Source organism: Neophocaena asiaeorientalis, unplaced genomic scaffold, assembly GCF_003031525.2.
Source record: "Neophocaena asiaeorientalis asiaeorientalis breed wild unplaced genomic scaffold, Neophocaena_asiaeorientalis_V1.1 scaffold691, whole genome shotgun sequence".
NCBI classification, from domain to species: Eukaryota; Metazoa; Chordata; class Mammalia; order Artiodactyla; family Phocoenidae; genus Neophocaena; species Neophocaena asiaeorientalis.
In genome coordinates, this window is record NW_020172474.1 from 137,313 (window position 1) to 158,837 (window position 21,525).

The 21,525-nt window shown below is 39.0% G+C and overlaps 1 protein-coding gene across 2 annotated transcripts in view; it reads right to left on the bottom strand.

The window, feature by feature from the left end:
- NGLY1 (N-glycanase 1) overlaps nucleotides 1-21,525 on the bottom strand; it is a 57,798-nt gene that overhangs the window by 14,069 nt on the left and 22,204 nt on the right. For both annotated transcript variants that reach the window (XM_024738178.1, XM_024738177.1), the window contains exons 4-8: nucleotides 12,879-13,047; nucleotides 6,081-6,303; nucleotides 3,715-3,836; nucleotides 2,444-2,589; nucleotides 698-808 (exon numbers count right to left, since the gene is read on the bottom strand). In XM_024738178.1, the coding sequence (XP_024593946.1) occupies nucleotides 698-808; nucleotides 2,444-2,589; nucleotides 3,715-3,836; nucleotides 6,081-6,303; nucleotides 12,879-13,047 (771 nt within the window). The remainder of the gene's footprint in view (nucleotides 1-697; nucleotides 809-2,443; nucleotides 2,590-3,714; nucleotides 3,837-6,080; nucleotides 6,304-12,878; nucleotides 13,048-21,525) is intronic.

Here is a 21,525-nt window from a genome sequence, read left to right on the forward strand (position 1 = left end):
ATCCCGACCTGAAGAAGCTAAGATCCCAAGGGAAGAAACAAACTGAGGTGAACTGAACTGCACCTCTTCTCCCTTCCAGGCATTTGCCAATCATCAAATGGCCCAAGGAGCCAAGCTCAAGACAGGTGAACGTGCTGAAACACTGAATCTCAACCACTATAAGGTGATCTGCCCTATTCTAATTGCAAAATAAGATGTGTGTGTGTGTGTATATATATATATATATATACATATATATATATATATAGTAAAAATAATTTTCAGTACTACCAAAGGGGTATAAAATCAAAGCTGAAACTTCCCTCTTGGACCCCCCAGTCCTCTTCCCAGAAATACTCATTGTTAACAACTTCCCATGCCTTGTTCCAGAAATTTCCCTACGTGGACAAGTGTGTGGGTAATTATATTCACGACATAATTACTTTGAAAAATAAGGCAACGTATTTTTTATGTCAACTAGTATATATATGGAAATTTTGTTTCACTGAACTTTGAGATGTGACAATTTAAGCCAAAAAAAACCCCACCTCACAATACTTAAAACAAGTCCTCAAAAATTTTAATTTAAATATTTAAATATTTTTCATAGTAAAATAATGCTACTACTTGAAGAACTTCACTTGGTTAAAAATTGGCTATTCTTGATTATATAATATTTCAAAGGTCCTCTGAAAAATGCCAAATGCCCATCACATACCTGCTTATTAAGTGTATTAATAGTTTCTCGAAGCAACTCTTCTTTAATTTCAGTTCTTCTGGAGATTACCTCTTCATGTTTACAAGAATATCGCCAAGTGACATCAACCACCTCGAATTACAGGACAGAAATATTTAATAAGATTACAACCATCAACATTAATTTGCTAAATACGTAGAATGCATGTAATTCTTAAATAGAATTTTTAAAATGCCGTCCTTTGTTTAACATTTTAAAACCTGTGGGAAAAAAAATCGAAGAGAATATGCTTTTTATTCATTTTCTAACCAGTACACTTCCAAGAAAGACTGTGATTAGGAGATAAAAGTTTCAGAACATTTAGCTGTTTATAACTTACCTACAAAGCCGATTTCACAAAATTCAACAAATAAACACACTCCATTTTTATTGTACTGAATATATAAATTATATATAAATATATTATAGAACTGATTTTTGACAAAGGTACAAGGCCAATTCAGTGGAAAAGGATAACTTTTTCAACAAACGGTGCTAGAACAATTCACTATCCATATGCAAAATAATGAATTTCAATTCACACCTTGGACTATCTACAAAAATTAGCCCAAAATGGATCACAGACACAAGTGTAAAACTAAAAGTATAAAACTTCTAAAAGAAAATGTAGGAGAAAATCCTTGTGGCTCGGGCTAGGCAAACATCTCTTAGACATAACATCAAAAAGCAAGATCCACGAAAGAACAAACTGATAAACTGGACTTCATCAATTTCTTCTCTTCAAAAGTCACTGAGAGAATAAAAAGACAAGCCAGATAGGGAGAAAATCCTTGCAAAGCACATACCTGAAAAAGGACTTGTATTCAGAATGTATGAAGAACTCTCAAAACTCAAGAATAAGAAAATGAACAACCCAATTAAAAAAAGAAAGGGCAAAGAAGAGAAATGGATGACAAACAATCCCATAAAAAAGATGCTCAGTGTTGGTCCTCAGGGAAATGCAAATGAAACCACAATGCGACACCACCGCACGTCTCCTAAAAAGGGCTAAAATGAAAAAGTCAGACCATACTGTTAGCAAGAATATGGAGAAACTGGGAATTCGCACATATTACTGATGAGAATGCAAAACAGAATCATCGCTTTGGAAAACAGTTGAGCCAGTTTTTTAAAAAGTTAATCACCTACCGTTCGATTCGGTCATTCCACTACCAGGCATTTACCAAAGAGAAAAAAAAGCATATGCCCATGTAAAGACTTGTGCAGCTGTATTTGAAACAGCAAAAAACTGCAAAGTACCCAAATGTCCATCAACAGGCAAATGGATACATTCATATGATGGAATACTGCTCAGCAATAAAAAGAATAAATTACTGATACTTGCAAACACATGGAGGAACTTCAAAATAATTATGATGAGTAAAATAACCCCCCCCCCCCCCCCCGCCAAAAAGAGTATATATGATTCCGTTTACATACAACTCTGGAAATGCACATTGTGTACAGTCTCAAAAGAGTATATCTGTGGTTGCCTGGAAAGGGGCAAGAAGGAGCGAGAACGAACACAAGGAAACTCCCGGGATAATGGATGTGTTCACCACCTTAACTGCAAAGGTCATCTCTCGGGCATATACAAATGACAACACTTATTAAATTGTACACTTTAAACAAGTGCTGCTTATTTTATGTCAATTATACCTTCAAAGGCTGTCAAAAAAGAAAAGAACAATTTTATTCTTAGAACGCATTTTTTCTCTTCCGTCCTACCTCATCTTTAGAAAATGCGATGATGTAGGACAGCTTCTTGCCCCAGCCGATCTCATAGAGGAGGGGCTTGTCACAGACGTCTTCACACGCGTCACAGTGCAGCCACCGCTGCTGAGAAGGGGAGTACACTTCTGTCCAGACATGGTCTACGCAAGTGACAGACGAAGACGTGACAGAAAGAGTAAAACAAAAGCTAAGTTTATAAAACCAAGACTTCCATAACTATATACAAACGCCTAAGATGAGAACCACGTGATAATATGCAAGATTCTAAATTTTAATTAACAAGTGAGCGTTTTGTGGCACACAAGACTCTAGAACACCTGCTTTAATTTCTCTTTCTCTCTCTTTTTTTTTAATAGGGGCAATTCTTGATGACTTTTTTTTTTTTAACTTTTTATTTTTATTTTCTGGCCGTGCCCTGCGGCATTTGAGATCCTAGCTCCCCAACCAGGGACCGAACCCGTGCCCCCTGCAGTGGAAGCATGGAGTCTTAACCACTGGACCGCCAAGAAGTCCCTCTCTCTCTCTTTGAAATCCTTGCAATTGTTCTGGAAAATCTCCTTTAATACAGTCAGTTTTAGGCTTAATTAAAAATAATGTGAGCTATAGCTCTGAAAAGGGCAAACACATTGAAAAACAGCACGTAAACCATAGGACTAATGCACACAGTTTGCTAATGTGAAGGAGTTAATTCCACTTTGGAACTGTAGGCCAGCAGAGGTCTAACAGAGGATGTCTGGTTACTGATGGTCTCTATCTGACTGTTACGAGAACAATAACTATTAAGTGAAGGTTTCATTTTATCCTAAGAAAGTAACAGAAACACAAGTTAAAAAATCTAAGAAGAAAAACGTTTTAACATGTGACACAAGTTATAACTAAATAAGGGCAATATAAATCTCACATGGCTTTTATTATATTTTATTGTATATTAAGACTACTAAATCTTTTACACTAATCTCTACAAAAATGAAGATTTCTACAGAACATCATTACACACGTTCTTATCCATAGAGAAACAGCACTACTAAAATGTCATGATAAATTGTTAATAAAAAATGTTTATAAAGTACCAGGCAAAATGCTAGGGGTACTAAAAACAATCCTGTGATCCCCATTAAAAAAAAACAAAAACAAAAACCCCACGAGGCTGGGATTACTGCTATTTACAGAAGGCAAATGGAAACACAGACTGACAAGGCGGGACTGTACACCCCATCCTGAAGTCAGCAAGACCACCCTGGCCTCTGCCCACATGGCGTCCGCACCTGTGTAATCCCAGACGTAGCGGGCTTCGAAGCCCAGGGCTCTGCAGCACAGTGTGAAACAATTGGCCCACTCCCCGCACCGTCCACATCTTGTTTCCAGAAGTTTCTCGGGATTATTATACCTGGTTTAAAATAACAACAACAAAAAGCTTCAATTCATTATAGAAATCAAGCATTCTGAAGAATTTACATTACCTCCGTGCTAAACAGTAATATTTCTTAACTTCGTATTCTTAAATAACAATTAAAGAGCCTAGATTATGTGAGGCATTGTGCTAGAATCCTGGGTGGAAAATGATTCAACAGTGGTACAGCTTTCAAGGAGCTTACAGTCCTGAGAGAGGGAAAGAGAGAACACAAATCATTCAAATACATGGCAGACTGTGATACCTACCCTACAACAGGTCAGAATTAGTGTCATGGGGGAGGGGTCGGGGAGGAGGGCTTGATCCTGAACTGGGCCTTGAAGGACAGGCAGGATCTGGACAGGCAGATTCTCTAGGAAATCTGCATTAAGCATTAGTGCTACTCTAACAAGTGGTATAATTAGCTCATTGTACTTCAAAGGTAAACAACTTTAACAAATAACTCAAGAAAGATTTTAAAGCTTAGCCGAACTCAGTTCTGCTTAAAATACTATTCTTCTTTCTAACAACCATTTGGATTGAAATTTTATTCTGCTGAATTACTTAAAGGTGTCTGCTCATCTGCAAGTTGTGTTTTGAAATGTGTTTGCAACTTTCTTTTAAAAAGTTACTCCAGTTATAAAATTATCATAAAGCTGAAGCACATCAAAATTTGCATATTGTGTTGAGAAGGATTTTGAGCTAATAAAGCTACTCAGGAAAAGTGAGCAGCGATGTCAGCTGTGAATGAACCGTATCTGCAAGGACAAGCTGTCTGTCTTCAATCAAGCAGATGCTCTTGCTTGAGCTAAGTTAAATGAATTTATGGTTTAGGTAAGGTAGTTGCCGGAAGAAGTTGCTATTAACCTGAAGAAGTAACGGCAGCAGGATTAGAGCATCCTACGCCTCCATCCTCTAAACACACTCGTGCCAACCTGAAAGGCTGCTTGGTCTCTGATTAATAGTGTTCATCCTCCCAGCCCTACCCAGAGAACAGCGAACAGTAAGACAAGCACACGGTTAGGAGGGAGAAGGGCAACGCTCGGTACAGACACCTTTGTTAGCCTCTGTCTCCCTGTGCACGCACTATCAGTCTCCACCCAACTGCTCAGACCTTATGAGGACAGGATTTAATCACAGACATCTTTTATCTTCAAATCTTTGCAAAGTACCTGTGCACACATATGCTGAATGAAAAAATAGCCTGCGCTTATTTTAGATAATTATTGGACAGTGGATTCTGTTTATCTTAGACTCTGTATATCACAGGACTGATTCCTCATTAGGACGGAACTGAGTCCCTAAGCCCCCAAAATCAGGTATTTTAAAAACTTGATATCTTTTCTTGCCTGATGATACAACCAAACTTTACAAGTATTGTCAATTAAGAACATCTGCTAAGAGACTTATAAAGTAAAGGATGGAAAAAGTGAACAGAAAAGTTCCAGTTCCCTTAGTTTAAATTTAGAGATATGAGGGTAGGTTAGGTTGGTAGCAGAGGCCCCTAATTAAACTTCTGTCATTCAAGATAAAATATGATGAGGGGACTTCCCTGGCGGTCCAGTGGTTAGGACTCGGCGCTTCCACTGCAGGGGGCGCGGGTTCGATCCCTGGTCGGGGAACTAAGATCCCGTGTACCACACAGAACAGCCAAAAACAAACAAAAAAAAGATGGTCCTATACCATACTTTCACCTTCCATATTTCCATCTGATGATTTTGAGTACAGCATTGTATTTACTATCACAATGATCACTATTATTCTAGTGTTTTAGCATTATTTTGTATGTTATCAGTATTATTATTAAAGTTATCAGAAAGTTAAAACTTATGTATTAAAAGAATAAAAATACAAGATTTACAGCATTAAGTTGCTAGGACTACACTCAATTTATATTCAAGAGTCAACAAACATTTCCTATATAAAGCCAGACAGTAGATGTTTTAGACTGTGCAGACCATATGGTCTCTGTTGCCAGTATTCAACTCTTGACATTGTAATGTGAAAACAGTTTACAGAACATAAGCTATTGAAGCAGCATGGATGTGTCCCAATAAAACTTTATTTGCAATAACAGGATGTGGGCTGGATTGAGCCAGTCAGCCATAGCTTGCTGACCCCTGTCCTAGAGGAATATACTTCTAATAACTAAAATGAAGATTACAAGTTGATTTAATAAAATTCTCTTCTAACCATCCCAATAAGAGATTATTCTGACTTCAGTGTCCAGGGGATGCTCACCTTGGAAATCGATTGCTGAACTGGCAGGCGTCACAGTAATGATCTTCCACTCTGTTTGCACCCCACTTCCGCTCATCATCACTGGGGAACAATGATTCGCCTCTAGACTTAGTCTGGCCACCACATTTGCTGCACAAAATGTCATCCACCCAGTGAAAAAATTCTTCCTTAAACCAGTGTAAAAGCTCCAGCAAAAGAAAGTCCTCTTCGCTTACATTAGTACCTGAGAAGTTATAACAGAACCAAGTAAGATTTAAAGCATAAAAAACTAAAAACATCCATGTGCATTTTACCCTCAGATATGAAGCTGAAATATATGAAAACAGAAGATGATCTAAAAGGTCTTCACAAATAGGATGTGGCCAGAACTGTCAGTGTATTGTGAAGCAGGCTGAAATACAAGGACATAATCCACTGCACATTCAAAAGCAGTGGGACTTTACTGCATCCTCTGACCGACACCATGCTGAATACAACCACCTCTCAGGGAACTACGGACAGTTTGGAGTTGATCCTGAAGCACCTGGAAGGTAACAAAGTCTGATTTTGGAAAACATTTTTAAATGACTGCATTATATTTGTTATCAGATATATTCACAAGTAAATATGAAACAATCACAGTTATTACAGGCAGAAATCACAGAATTCTGGACACCTTAAAAATCATCCTATTAGCTTTTCTATTAGTGCTTCAACTGTACAATATAATTCACCATCATTCAATATAATTCACAAAACACATAAAAGCACAACCATGTGTTCTATCTATCTATCTACCTATCTAAAACAACACTAGCAAGTGAGCATGACATATATTATTATATCCACTTTATCAAATAAAAAGATCTCTCTCTCGACCATATTCAAGACAGTGGTATCTCTGGGAAGAAGGAGAGGGGAAAACAATCTCGGAACATATATGGGGATTCTCATTCCTATCTTTAATATTTTATTATTAAAAATAAAAAAAACATATATGAAGGAGATATATGGCATAATGTTAAGATCTAATAAAGTCTGATGCTGGGCACAGGTGTTTGATCTGTTATATGCTATTCCTGTATTTATGCTTGATACGTTTCAAAATAAAAAAACTATAGAAGAAAAAAAAACTACAGAGAATATTAAAAGGCCAAAATACATTATGTTCTTGAATGGAAAAACTCAAAGTTGTTAACTCTCCGCAAATTAACCTGTACTTTAATGCAATCAACTGAAATTACAAAATAATTTTTCATAAACTTTAACAAGCTAACTGCAAAATGTGAAAGAGGAAAGGCACAAAATGGTCAACACAACTTTGACTAAGAATGAGACAAATTTGTCTACAGTACATCAAAACACATTACAAAATTCTAATTAAAATATTGTGATACTGATAAACAATAGACAGAGATGAATGAAACAAAGCAAAGAGTCCTGAAAGACAGATTTCTAAGTGATACACAGTATTTAATAAAGTTAGCCTTTATTTTATTTTATTTTATTTTTATTTTTATTTTTTTTTTGCTGTGTGCGGGTCTCTCACTGTTGTGGCCTCTCCCGTTGTGGAGCACAGGCTCCGGACGCACGAGCCCAGCGGCCATGGCTCACGGGCCCAGCCGCTCCGCGGCATGTGGGATCCTCCCGGACCGGGGCACGAACCTGTGTCCCCTGCATCGGCAGGCGGACTCTCAACCACTGCGCCACCAGGGAAGCCCAAGTTAGCCTTTAAAGTAGTTCTAAGAGGATGGATTGTTCAACAAATGGTATTGGGACGAGTAGCTATCCAAATATCAGATCCCTACTACATTCATTCTAATACATGTATATAAACACTATACACAGAGAGGGAATATTATAAAAGTAACAGTAGAAGTTTACGTTTATGACTTTGGCGTAGAAAACAAAACACAACTGTAAAAACAAAAAAAATAATTTTCTCATATTAAAATTTGTAACTTTTGAATTTCAAGATACACTGAATGAAATTAAAGGATACTGAGAGAAAAATGTAATGAGCCTAACAAAGAAAAGTATACAGAATATATTAAGAATGTCTATAAATCAGTAAGGATATTAACAGAACCCATTAGAAAAATTAGTAAAGTCCATAAAAGAAGTTCAATAATTTCATTAAGTTAAAACAAACACTCCCAGACACTTCTGGTATAAATTGGAAGGCAATTTGTTTGGCAGGGATCCACTGTAGTATAAAAGTATCACACAACCCTTGATACTTTTATATCTAACCCAGTGAAACATTCCTTCAGGTAGGCAGGCAGGCTTTACAAGGATCTTCACTGCAGCAGCCTTCAGAACAGGGAAATCTTGGTGTCCGTCAGTTGGGAACTGTATAAATAACAGTGCATGCACACTACAGAGCACTAGGGGGAGGGAAAATGACTTCCAAGACATGTCCGTAAATGAAAATCACCACGGAGCTGAATATATGAGAGATGATACACTTTATTAAACCCATGCAACGTTATTTATTTTTACAGATAACTATTTATGGGTGGAAATACACAGGAAAAGATATGAAAAGGAACACGTCATGTGGTAATAGCTGTTACCTGCAGAAGAGGAGGTAGAGGACTGACTGGCAGGGAGCGTTCAGCTTTTCCTGTACAACATGAAAGTTTCTCAACAAGGAGATATTCGTGAATGCTGGACTAAAAATGAACTTTAAGAAAAACAGCACTCTCATCCTGTTTTCTCCAACAAGTCCCTACAGCAGAGTGATCTTTTTAAGAATGCAAGGTAGCCTGAGTCGACTGAAACCCTCCGATGGGTTTCCATCTCGTTCAGAATACAAGCCAAAGTCGCCACTCTCGTTCTTTCAGCTGGCCCCTGTGGTAGGCCGAAAAGCAGCTCCCCAAAAGATATCCACACTCTAACCCCTGGAGCCCGTGAATCCCACCAAAGAAGGCAAAAAAAAAAAAAAAAGCCTCTGCAGGTATGATGCAGTAAGGATTCTGAGACGGGGAGATTATCCTACGTACTAAACGGGGGCACTAAATGCAATCACACGTGTCCTTTCAAGAGGGAAGCAGTGGGACACTTTACAGAGGGGAAGGTGACGCAGCGGCAGAGGAGCCGGGTGTGAAGATGCTGGTCTTCTGGACTGCAGTGGTGCAGCCACAAGCCAGACTGCAGGCAGCCCCAGAAGCGGACAGGGGCAGGGAGAGCTTCTCCCCTCCAGCCCTTGCCCACACCTTGACTTCGGCCCAGGGATACTGATTACGGACTTCCGGCTTCCGGAGCTGTGAGACAGCACTCTCCTGCTGTTTCGAGGAGCCATGTTTGTGGTAGTTTGCTACAGCAGCACAGGAAACTAATGTACCCCCCTTGCCTCTCTCAGCTTTCTGTCTTGCTCCTTCTGCTACGCCGGGTGCCCTCCTTCCATCCCCTAAACGTGCCAAGCTCACTCCCACCCATGGAGCCTTTGCAGTTGCCAATGCCTCTACCAGAAAAGAAGTGTTCCTTCTTTCCTACTTACATTAAAACGCCATTATCCTGCCCTTATATTATACAGTTGACCGTTAATCAATGCAGGGGTTATGGGTGCTCATCTCCCCCACGCAATGGAAAATCCATGTATAACTTTACAGTCAGCCCTCTGCAGTTCCACATCCATGGATTCAACCAACCTTGGACCATGCAGTACTGTAGCATGTCTTCAGAGAAAAAAAATCTGCGTGTAAGCGGGCCCGCACAGTTCAAACTGTGTTGTTCAAGGGTCAACTGTATACACAATCTTAGAAGTTGCATTCTGATGTGATGAAATTATGGATGGCTTATCTTCCCCCTATTTCCTGAATTTTCTACATAAAACAGGTATTACTTTTGTAATTAGACGGAAAAAATGCCAGGGCAAACGTCAGCAGGGACATTGCTAACTATGTCTCCTCTGCAGGGCTCAGCACACACACAACATGACAGTAAGTACCTGCTAAACAGGCATGTATGTCAGGCATCACGTACAGGACCACAGTACTTTGAAATGGACAGAGCCTCCGTGACCACATGCTGATAAGCATCCTTGTTTTATAAATAGAAAAAAACCAAAAAACCCTGTTAATTCAAGAAGAGGAAGAACTGTTTCAAGGTCTCACAACAAACCTGTAGCTTAAGTAAGTTTGGGGAAAGGGCACTTCTCTGACTCTAGGCCCCTCTGGCCTTCCTGTCTCACCTATGGGGGGTGGGTCACAGGCCCGAGCATAAGGCCCCCTAAGACCCTGAGATTTAACCCTGAGATTACAGAATGCTCCTCTCCCACACCTCACCACCACACCAACAGGACTCCGGTACAACAATAGGGGATGATTACAACTAAACCATCTGTAGGATGCAGACTCGAGCTAAGGAGGGGTCCTTAGGAAAGCCCACAGACAACAGAGGGACCCCAAGAACACCAGAGGAACCCAAAGCCCCTGACACTTACAGTAAACATTAAACACAATGTCGTTAACGGTGTCCAATTCCTAGTAAAATGGACATTTACACCTTTCACAAAAGGCCTGTTCACCTCAGTTCCTATTACCCAATACACCGTATCCAACATTTAACAAAAAAATTACGAGGCATGCTAAAAGGCAAGGAAAAACCTGAAGGAAAGAAAAAAGTCTGAACAGGTAAAGCAAAGCATCAGAACCACTCATATACGGCACGAATTTTGGAATTAGGGAAGTTAAAATTACTATGATTAATATGTTTGGGGCGCTAATGAGAAAGGTAGACAACATGTGAGAACAATGTAAGCATAAGGATGGAAGCTCTAAAAAAAATGCTAGAAACCAACAATGCTCTAACAGAGATAAAGAATGCCTTTCACGGGCTCATCAGTAGACTGGACACAGCCAAGGAAACAATCACTGAGCCTGAAGACAGGTCAACAGAAACATCCCAAACGGAAAATCAAAGAGGAAAAAAGAGAATAAAAACAAACAAAGGAACAAAACACCTAGAACATCCAATTATGGTGGGAGAATTTAAAAAATGGACCAGAACATCTAACAATGGTGGGAAACGGTTGATAAATAAAGGTAGAATAGGATACCCTATTTTGGAATATCAGAAGGAAAAGAAAGAGAGAAAGGAGCAGAAGAGATATCTGAAGTAATAATGGCCAAGAATGTTCCAAAATTAATGAGGCAGCAAACCACAGATCTGGGACGCTCAGAAAACACCAACCAGGATAAGTACCAAAAAACTACACATATGCACATCATATGCAAACTGAAGAAAACTAGAAACAAAGAGAAAATCCTGAGTGAAGCTGGGGATGGAGGGGGAGGTGAGGGGCATAGGTGGGAGAAACCTAAAGAAGAATAAAGATAGAAATTACGATGGACTTCTCCTCATAAACAAGCAGGCAGCAGAGTGAATAGAAATTTAAAGTGTCATTGACAGAAAAAAAAAACCCAGCAACCTAGAATTCTACATCCCAGTGATATTATCCTTCAACAGTGAAGGAGAAATAAAGACTTTCCGAGGCAGAGAAAAACTGAGGGACTTCACCTCTAGTGTACCTGCCCTGAAAGAAACAGTAAAAGAAGTTCTTCGGGAAGAAGAAAAGTGATGGTCACAAACTCCGGCCTGCATACAGGAAGAGCATCAGGGGAAGAATGCATGAAAGTAACACAAAATCTGTTATTTTTCTCATTCTTACTTAGTCTAAAAAGTAACAGCTTAAATAATAACAATAGCAATGTACTGAGTGATTAGAGTCTGGGTAAGTGAAATGAATGACCGCAGAGTCTCGAGGGATGGGAAGGAAGAATTGAGACACTCTGTTGAAACGTGTCTGCACACGAAGCAGCATAATGCTTTTGAAGGAGGGGGAGGGATAAACTGGGAGTCTGGGATTGACATACACACACCACTATATATAAAATGGATAAACAAGGACCTACTGTGTAGCACAGGGAACTCTACTCAATACTCTACAATAAGCTGAATGGGAAAAGAATCTGAAAAAGAATAGATACATGTATCTGTATAACTAAATCAATTTGCTGTACACCTGAAACTAACAACATTACCAATCAACTATACTCCAATATAAGACACATTTTTTTTTTAAATTGGAAAAAAAATGTTTACTGTAAACTAGGGCAACCACCAAAAAAATACTACAGAACCCCCTAGAAAGGACAGTATTAAGAAATGACTTAACAGATAAAAACCAATTACATAAAAACTCAAAGTAAAAATGCTGAAGTTGGAAAAATTTAACAACTAAAATCCGAAGACCAGTAATGAAAATAACAAATAATTATTGCTTGATGAATGTGGCAGGCACTGTTCTGAGCCATTGACATGTACTATCTCAGTTATCTCTTAAAATTATCATTCCTATTTTCAAAGGAAGAAACTGAGGTAAGGAGATTAAACTACTTGCTCAGTAAGAGTCAGAGCTGAATTTATACCCAGGTAGCTGGCTTCTATATCCACACTCTATCAGTAACTGTCTATTAAAGGGAGTCAGGGGTCTAATCACATGAATTAATTTTGAGTAAGGTTTTTCTCCGATTCACATTAAAATCTTCTAATAATGCCATCATATATTCCATGGACTAAAGATCTACTATATCTGAAAAAAAAATCATATATCAATGATAAAACTGCAAATACACATTCCAGTGTGCATGAGGTGTATATGCAATGAAAAATTATACTACTGTACTTCTTAAAAATCCGTATAGAACTGGGTTACGTATTTACAACGTACACAGCAAAAGGCACCATTTCAGCATTCCCATTTATTTAGCAACGATGCATATTTAGCAATGAACGGTTATGTAAAGCCACTACCTTTATCCAATTTTCTAGCTCTAGATAACTTTTCTTGTGATCTCCTTTTTAGTTCTTGGACTGGAATACAAGCCAGCACTTTCTCCTGGACAGCAAGGTTCTCATAGACCAGTACATGCTGAATGTTGGACTGAAGGGCTTTTAGAATGACCGAATCACCAGTAGTAACCTAACAGAAAGAAAATAATGAAATTAGCTTTTCTCCATATGCTATAAAAATAATAACAGCGGTTCTATGTTAAACATAATAAAGACACACGGGTTCTATGATTTCACAGATAAAGAATGCATGGATTCATTGAAATATAATAGTTATACCCAAAACCTTTACAAAATTAGTATTAGGAGACAGCCATATCTGTATCACAGTCTAAGACGCGTCTATATATTCATCTGAAAGTATGTTACTGAGGATATAAATATTTAGGCAGGGATATGCTGAACTCTTGACCACACACCTGGAACAAGACAGCACTCTAAGCAATGCATCTGACAGCTGTTTCCACTTCAAATCCCTGTAAACGACAATTTTTTTAGAACTTTATAGCGCATTAGCTACTGAGGACTACTCTCAAGGGATCAGGAATTTGGAGGAATTCCTGAGAGGAAAGGCAGATGCAAATGGACTAAAGGAAGAAACAATGGCAATAGGCCCTCTAGAGAGAGTGGTTACAAAAACTAAGAAAAAGTTCTCAAAATAATCCCAAGGGGAAAAAAAAAAAAAAAAAATCCCAAGGAGAGAGGAGCCTGAGGACCCGCAGAGCAGGAAGGGGCCTTGGAGTGAGCGTGAGGAAGGCTGCTGGGCTCCACGGGAGGAACAGCTAGACATTCTGGTCACCACTGTCAACAAAAAAGTGTGTCTCTGGGCAGTGAGGGCGGACGCTTAGACTTCTAAAAGGAAAGACGAGTGCCCCGGCTCAGAAGAGGCGCTGCTCAGGCAAAGCCCACCTGGCGGCATGTCCTGTCCCTCCCCACAGTGGCTGAAACCACATGCGGTATTCACAGATAGGCTAGCAGGGACTCTCAGACCCCTGTGAATCTACAACAACCCGTATTGTTGAGAAGATGCACTAGAATCAACAGCAGAAGAAGGAACCCTGTGGCAATGACAGCAAATACAGAAAAAGACTAAAAAAAAAAGTCTATCTTTAGAAATGCAAGAGTACACTGGAGTCAGAGAAAGAAAACTATGGATCTTGGAAATTAAAAATGTAAACACTGAAATGAAGCACAGATGATGTGTCAAACAGCAGAACAAACACAGCTAAGTGATCAATCAATTAGAAGGTTGAGACATTTTCTGAGGATGCAGTACAAAAGAACAGATAGACACTGAGGATAAACCCCCAAACTTCCCAAATCCAGCTAACAGGAAGTCTAGAAAGTAGAGTAGAAACAAATGGAAAAAAAAACTTCTCAAAGAAATAATGGAAAATCTCTGAGAGCTGAAGAAAGAGCCAGTGTGAATGGGAAAACAAAAACAAAAACTATACCAGGTATGTAATAGTGACATTTCATGACAGTATAAAGGATTAAAAACAAAATACTAAAAGCCTTCAATGATATCAGACATCTCACTGGAAACAATGGAGTAAAATCTCTGAAATACTGAGAGAAAATGAGAACATACGACGCATACCCAGGCAAACTAATTACATAGAAGGGCAAAATAAACACATTTTCTGATATGTAACAATGCAGAAAATATATCACTCCCAAATCCTATTTTAAAAAATTAGAAAAGTTATCGTCCCCCCCAAATATAATATAGCCAAAGTAAATAAATAGAACTCCAAAGAGTAGAACCTGGGATAAAAGAGCAGGAGCGAGTTAAATAAAAACCAAACAAACTAGTTAAACTTAAGTTCCGATTGTTATAAATAAATAATGATAATTGAAAAGCAAAATCTAAGAAAGGTGGCAGGGAAGGGAGAAGAGTAAATCCTTTCTAAGGTTCCTGTCTTGTTGTAAGATGTTGATAGAAAAATACAAAGTAAATACCTGCATTAGAAATTTAAAGAGAATAATGAGAAGACTAAAAGGAGGATACTTAACTTCCTAATTTTTAGAGGGAAAATAATGGAAGAAAACTTGATCCATCTAAACAAAAATAGAAAAAGAAAAAAAAAAAACAAGAAGGACACAGACAACACAAAATAAGATGTCAGAAGTAAGTTCAAACATTAGAATTACAGTAAATAGGAATGGATTAACCTGTTTATTAAAAGGCAGAGATAGATTAATTTAAAAAATAAAACCCATTACCAAATACTTACTGTAATGTCAGGCACTGTATCAAGCACTGGGCATGGGTGCACAAAACAGACATCATCGCTTTACAGTCTGAAGGGGAAGGCGTTAAACAAGAAACGAGAGAATCTTCACATGAAGTCGACAAATGTTTGTGTGTGTGCATATGTGTTAGATGATGGAAAAATAATGGAGACCAAACCAGACAAGGACATTATCCTCACAGAGTAGGGAGTCTGTGGACACAGAAACAAATATTGCTACAATGATGCTAATTTACTCAAATATTTAAGGAGCCTTTATTACCTGTTAGGTACGGGGGATATAACGGTTAGACAGTTTATTCATATGTACGGTAAGAGTTATAAAGTAAACACAGAGGACAGTGTAACTGTACAACTAGAATTCCCTGGAGAAATGATATTTGCAGTAAAATATGAAGGATGAGAAGCAGCTGGTAACCAGGGAAGGGAGAAGACCACTCCTGTCACAGGGAGCAACGTGTAGGTAGCCGGGAAGTCTGCACAGGGGGATACACTTAACATGCTGTGAAGGATCAGAGAGAAGGTCAGTGTGTCTGGAGCACAGAGCACCCAGGGGAAATGATGGTGCGAGACAGCTGAGCAAGAAGTCGGGCTGGGGAAGCATCTAGATCTTCCCTGTCTCTTTCCAATGTAATGGGAAGCTATTAAAGAGACCTAAGCAAGGGAGTAAAATGATCAGATTTGTGTTCTCTGAGTCCGACACCAGCTGTAGGGGGGAGAAAGCAGGCCTCAGAAGACTCACTGGGGGACCACTGCCGAACTCTGAGGGAGTGGAGGCTTAAACCAGCGTGGGGACAGAGGTGGTAGAATAGTGAATGGATACGAAAAACATGTAGGAAGTAGAATCAACAAATCCTAGTGACTGAACCGTGGGGTCAGGGGGCAGTTAGGAAAGTAGAAAAATATGTGGGAATGATTCACATATGAGCAACTGGGTCAATGGTTGAACCACTTATAATAGGAGAAACACCAGGAAATGGTCATCTGAGCTGAAAACTACGAACGGTCAAATAAAAATGAACTGAAAAAGGTCCATTAAATTTAGCAGCATGGAGATCACTGATGATCTTAGTAATAAGTTTTGTAACAGTGTTAATAAGGAAAACAAGTTTTAAGAGACTCAGTGATATAAGTGGTGTCCCGAAGTGGGCCAGGTGCCCCAAAGGAGCTGTACAAAGTGGTCCACTGGGATAGGGACAGAAAATATTACAACTTCTATTATTTTTTTGTCCAAAAAGTAAAGCAATTTATTATAATATTTAATATTTGGATCAATGGTGGCTTCCTCCCAGGCTACAGAAGCCATCCTGAGGGAAGAAAGTCCCACAAAGTGGAGGGGTTCACAGTGGCACGCTCACTCCTACTTCTGCTCCCATGATGCTACAAACCTCTGCAGTTCAAATGTGCCTGGTTCAGTGGATTTACAGATTATACTATGCGGTTTTAACTAATTTAACCCTCAACCTGGCTTAAAAAAGATTTCAAAGACCTCTAGGCACTGAGGCTAATACTTACAATGTAAGCACATGTGGAGTGTTACAAGAAGAAAATGGCAGGGCTAACCCATCTATTATTTTAGTATGAGCCCCTTCAACAGCCATATTTTAATGCCAAAAAAAAAAAAATCACAATCTACTGAGATCTGACAAACAAAATGATCAAGAGTATTTAAAATAAGACATGTCTACGTTCTTGAAATGATATAGTGTTAATACGTTTTTTAAATTAAAAATGTTACTTATTTTCTAGCTCCTCTTTACATTGTTTTATAATGTATCGAGTACACTGGCATACTAGTATATGTATATAATTTATAAACAAATAAATACACATTGAGAGGACATGCTCAGAAATGTTTTACTGACGGGGCACATGTTAGAATGAGGAGACCTGCAAGACAAGTACATGAGGAGTACAGATGCAGGGATGCGTACTGGGGATTCTCCCTGAAAGTTGCTGTGAAGAGGAAGTGAGAAATACAGGAATGCACGATCCAGGGATACTTGTGTGACGGCTTGTTTCTAAGAGCTACATAAGAGGTTCATAAACGTTAATCTGCTTGGGAAGAATGCAGGTTTCCAAGCTCCCCCCTCTCTTTCTGGCTCAGCCCGTCTGGGGTTTGTCCAGGTTATTCTGATGCCAATGGTTCAAGCTTAGATGAAAACTGGCCTAAAGCAAGGTTTCAATGCCACTGAGAAGAATCTCCAAGAAAAGGGGCAGGTCAAGACTGCACAGTCCACCTGCGATCCCACGGTGAACAGAGGAGAGGAACACAGGTACAGAGGACGGGCTGGCCTTTAGTAGGTGCAGACACATTTACTCTACTAACAGATGACAGAAGAGATGGGGCAGACCTGAAGGTGGGAAACCCAGGGCATCCACAGCAGGAAGGAGTGTGCTTTTTACCAGAATTGACACAGAAACAAACAAGCAAACAGGGATGTCTCCATTTTTACTTGAAAGAATTCCTATAAAGAGGAGACCCTTACGGTTGTTATTTATTTATTTATTTATTTTTACACACAGATTTTCATTTACTGGGAGGGTAAGAACTCATCCAAAGAATTTTTATTTTCATTTTTCACTCTGGAAATTACCTCCTTCACTGTGGTCTTTAATGGCACTCAAACAATCTTGAAGAATAAAGTTTATTTTCTTTGCCTTATTTCTTTAAATACTCATTAGCACAGTGCCAAAAAAAACTAATGCATAAAAATAGAAGTTTGCTGATTGCATGGCCATTATAGCAGCTGGGTAAATGTAGATGAGGCAACAGTTAATTGCTTAAGAGTTAAAAGTTATTTGGAATACAAATGGGAGTTTAAAACGTGAAATCTGTTTTAGAGCAAAAAAGATTTTTTTCTTCACTAATCATACCTGGATTCCAATTATTTGGTTTCTAATGTGAGATATTTAAGACTCTTTATAAGAAAACAAGTACAATGTGTATTTTTGTCAAATCACACAAAATAGAAGCAGTGATAGAAGCAGTGGAATTTGGATCAGCAAATTTACTTCTTTAGTAAAGGACAAGGCTTCTCAAGCCCACCAGCCCTCTTTCTACCTTTTTACAACCCTTTGCTTCAATGGCTGTTAAATTTAGAACCTGTTTTCTTAACATAAAAGTTATGTTTAATAAATTTTTAACGACAGTTTTAATCAACTTGTGACTTCAATAAACATTTCTTACAAAAACCGCTTTATTCTATTTGTAACAGTAATAAATGTTGCAGAAAGTTTTCAGGAAATACTGAATGGTATAAACAATGTGAAATCACTATAATTTCACCACTCAGAGAAAACTATAGCTAAGATATCTGTGTACAGCTTTCCAGACCTTTTAAAAATGAACATATTTATGTATGTGTGTTTTTAATAAGAAAAATGGAAATACACACAAACACACAACATATGTTGTTTAATTTTGGAATTCTTAGTTTACCTTTTTTTCACCACATAATAATTGTCTTCATGTCAAAATATACCACATCATCATTTCTAAAGGATATTAAGAATGCCAATGTAAATATGTGTCATAATTGCCTGTTTAAAGTATGTAAATATATGTTACTTTTAGGAATGGTTCATGAACAAGAAATTGAACATTTAAATCTTGTGTCCAAGGGAGACAAGGAGGAGATTTCTCCTCTTACAAAGTTTGCACATAGATCCAGACTAAGAAGTTGTCTTATGAGATTTAAATAGTTTAAAAATCGACTAACTCAGAGGTGCACAGCCACGGGAAGAAGACGCCAGGGCGGCCAGGAGGCTGAACCCGAGTGCTCTTCATGCTGGGCTCCTACCGTTTTAAGTCTGCATTTGAAGGTTCTGCAATTCTGACTTAACTCTTTAACATCTTCAAGATGGAACAAATTTGACTCTGATGTGGAGACTAGAGAAGGGCTTTGCATACAATAAGCAGAGTTGGTGTCAATTTAAAATTATAAACAGAACAGAGAGGAGACAAGATGGTGGAGCAGAGGGACCTGAGCTCATCTCCTCTCAGGAAAACAGCAAAATAACAACCAACTGCTGAACAGCCATGGATGAAAAAGACTGGAACCTACCAAAAAAGATATTCTACACCCAAAGACAAAGAAGAAGCCACAGTGAGACGGTAGGAGGGGCGCTTTCGCTGTGTAATCGAATCCCACACCCACCAGGGGGGCAACCCACAAACTGGAAAATAATTATTTCGCAGAGGTTCTCCCACAGGAGTGAGACTTCTGAGTCCCATGTCAGGCTCCCCAGCCTGGGGGTCTCACATCAGGAGGAGGAGCCCCCAGAGCATTTGGCTTTGAAAGCCAGCAGGGCTTGAGCGCAGGAGCTCCACAGGACTGGGGGAAACAGAGAATCTGCTCTTGGAGGGCGCACACAAGGCTTCACATGCGCTGGGACCCAGGGCAAAGCAGTGACATCATATCAGCCTGGGCCAGACCTACCTGTGGGTCTAGGAGGGTCTCCTGGGGAGGCGGGGGTCAGCTGTGGCTCATGTAGGCTCCAGTGCTGGGACACCTCAGTCGAAGCAACCAACAGGGTGGGAACACAGCCCCACCCATGAGCAGACAGGCTGCCTAAAGACGTCCTGAGCACACAGACACCTCTAAACACACCCCTTGACATGGCCCTGCCCATCAGAGGGACAAGACCCAGCTCCACCCACCAGTGGCCAGGCACCAGTCCCTACCACCAGGAAGCCTGCACAAGCCCCTGGACCAAACCTTACCCACCAGGGGGCAGACACCACAACCAAGAATTACAGTCCTGCAGCCTGAGAAACAGACCACAAACACAGCAAGTTAGACAAAATGAAACGGCAGAGAAATAGGTTTCAGATGAATGAACAAGATAAAACACCAGAAGAACAACTAAGTGAGGTGGAAATATGCAATCTGCCTGAAAAAGAATTCAGAGTAATGGTAAAGATGACCCAAGATCTTGGAAAAAGAATGGAGGCACAGACTGAGACAATACAAGAAATATTTAACAAAGAGCTAGAAGATTTAAAGAACAGAGATGAATAATACAATAACTGAAGTGAAAAATACACTAAAAGGAACCAATAGCAGAATAAATGAGGCAAAAGAACGAATAAGTTAGATGGAAGACAAATTGGTGGAAATCACTGCTGTGGAACAGAATAAAGAAAAGAGAATGAAAAGAAATGAAGACAGTCTTGGAGACCTCTGGGACAACATTAAACACAGCAACATTCACATTATAGTGGTCCCAGAAGAAGAGAGAAAGAAAGAGCCTGAGAAAATACTTGAAGAGATTATAGCGGAAAACTTCCCTAATGTGAGAAAGGAAACACTCACTCAAGTCCAGGAAGTGCAGAGAGTCCCATACAGGATAAACTCAAGGAGGAACACACCGAAACACATATTAAGCAAACTTACAAAAATTAAAGACAAAGAAAAAAATATTATAAGCAACAAGGAAAAAGCAACAAATAACATACAAGGGAATCCCCATAAAGTTATCCGCTGATTTTTTTCAGCAGAAACTCTGCAGGCCAGAAGGGAGTGGCATGATATATTTAAAGTGAGGCAAGGGAAGAACCTACAACCAAGAATGCTCTACCCATCAAGCCTCTCATTTAGATTCGATGAAGAAAGCGAAAGCTGTACCGACAAGCAAAAGCTAAGAGAATTCAGCACCACGAAAAGAGCTTTACAAAAAAATCTTTAAAAAACTACTCTAGGCAGAAAAGACCACAACTAGAATCAAGAAAATTACATATGGGAAAGCTCACCATTAAAGGCAAACATAGAGTAAAGGTAGGAAATCATCCACACACAAATATGATATCAAACCCAGCAATTGTGAGAAGAGGAGAGTACACATGCGGGATATTGGAAGTGCATTGGAAATTAAAAGACCAGCGACTTAAAACAATCGTGTTTGTATACAGATTGCTATATCAAAACCTCATGGTAACAGCAAACTAAAAATCCACAACAGATACACACACAAAAAAGAAAAAGCAATCCAAACAACACTAATGACAGGCATCAAGTCACAAGAGAAGTGAACAAAAGAGGAAGGGAAGGAAAAAAACCTACAAAAACAAATCCAAGACAATTAACAAGATGGCAATAAGAACATACATACTGATAATTACCTTAAATGTAAATGCATTAATTGCTCCAACCAAAAAACAGACTGGCCGAATGGATACAAAAACAAAACCCATATATATGCTGTCTACAAGAGACCCAACTTCAGATCTAAGGACACATACAGACAAAGTGAGGGGATGGAAAAAGATATTCCATGCAAATGGAAATCAAAAGAAAGCTGGAGTAGCAATACTCATATCAGACAAAATAGACTTTAATATAAAGAGTGTT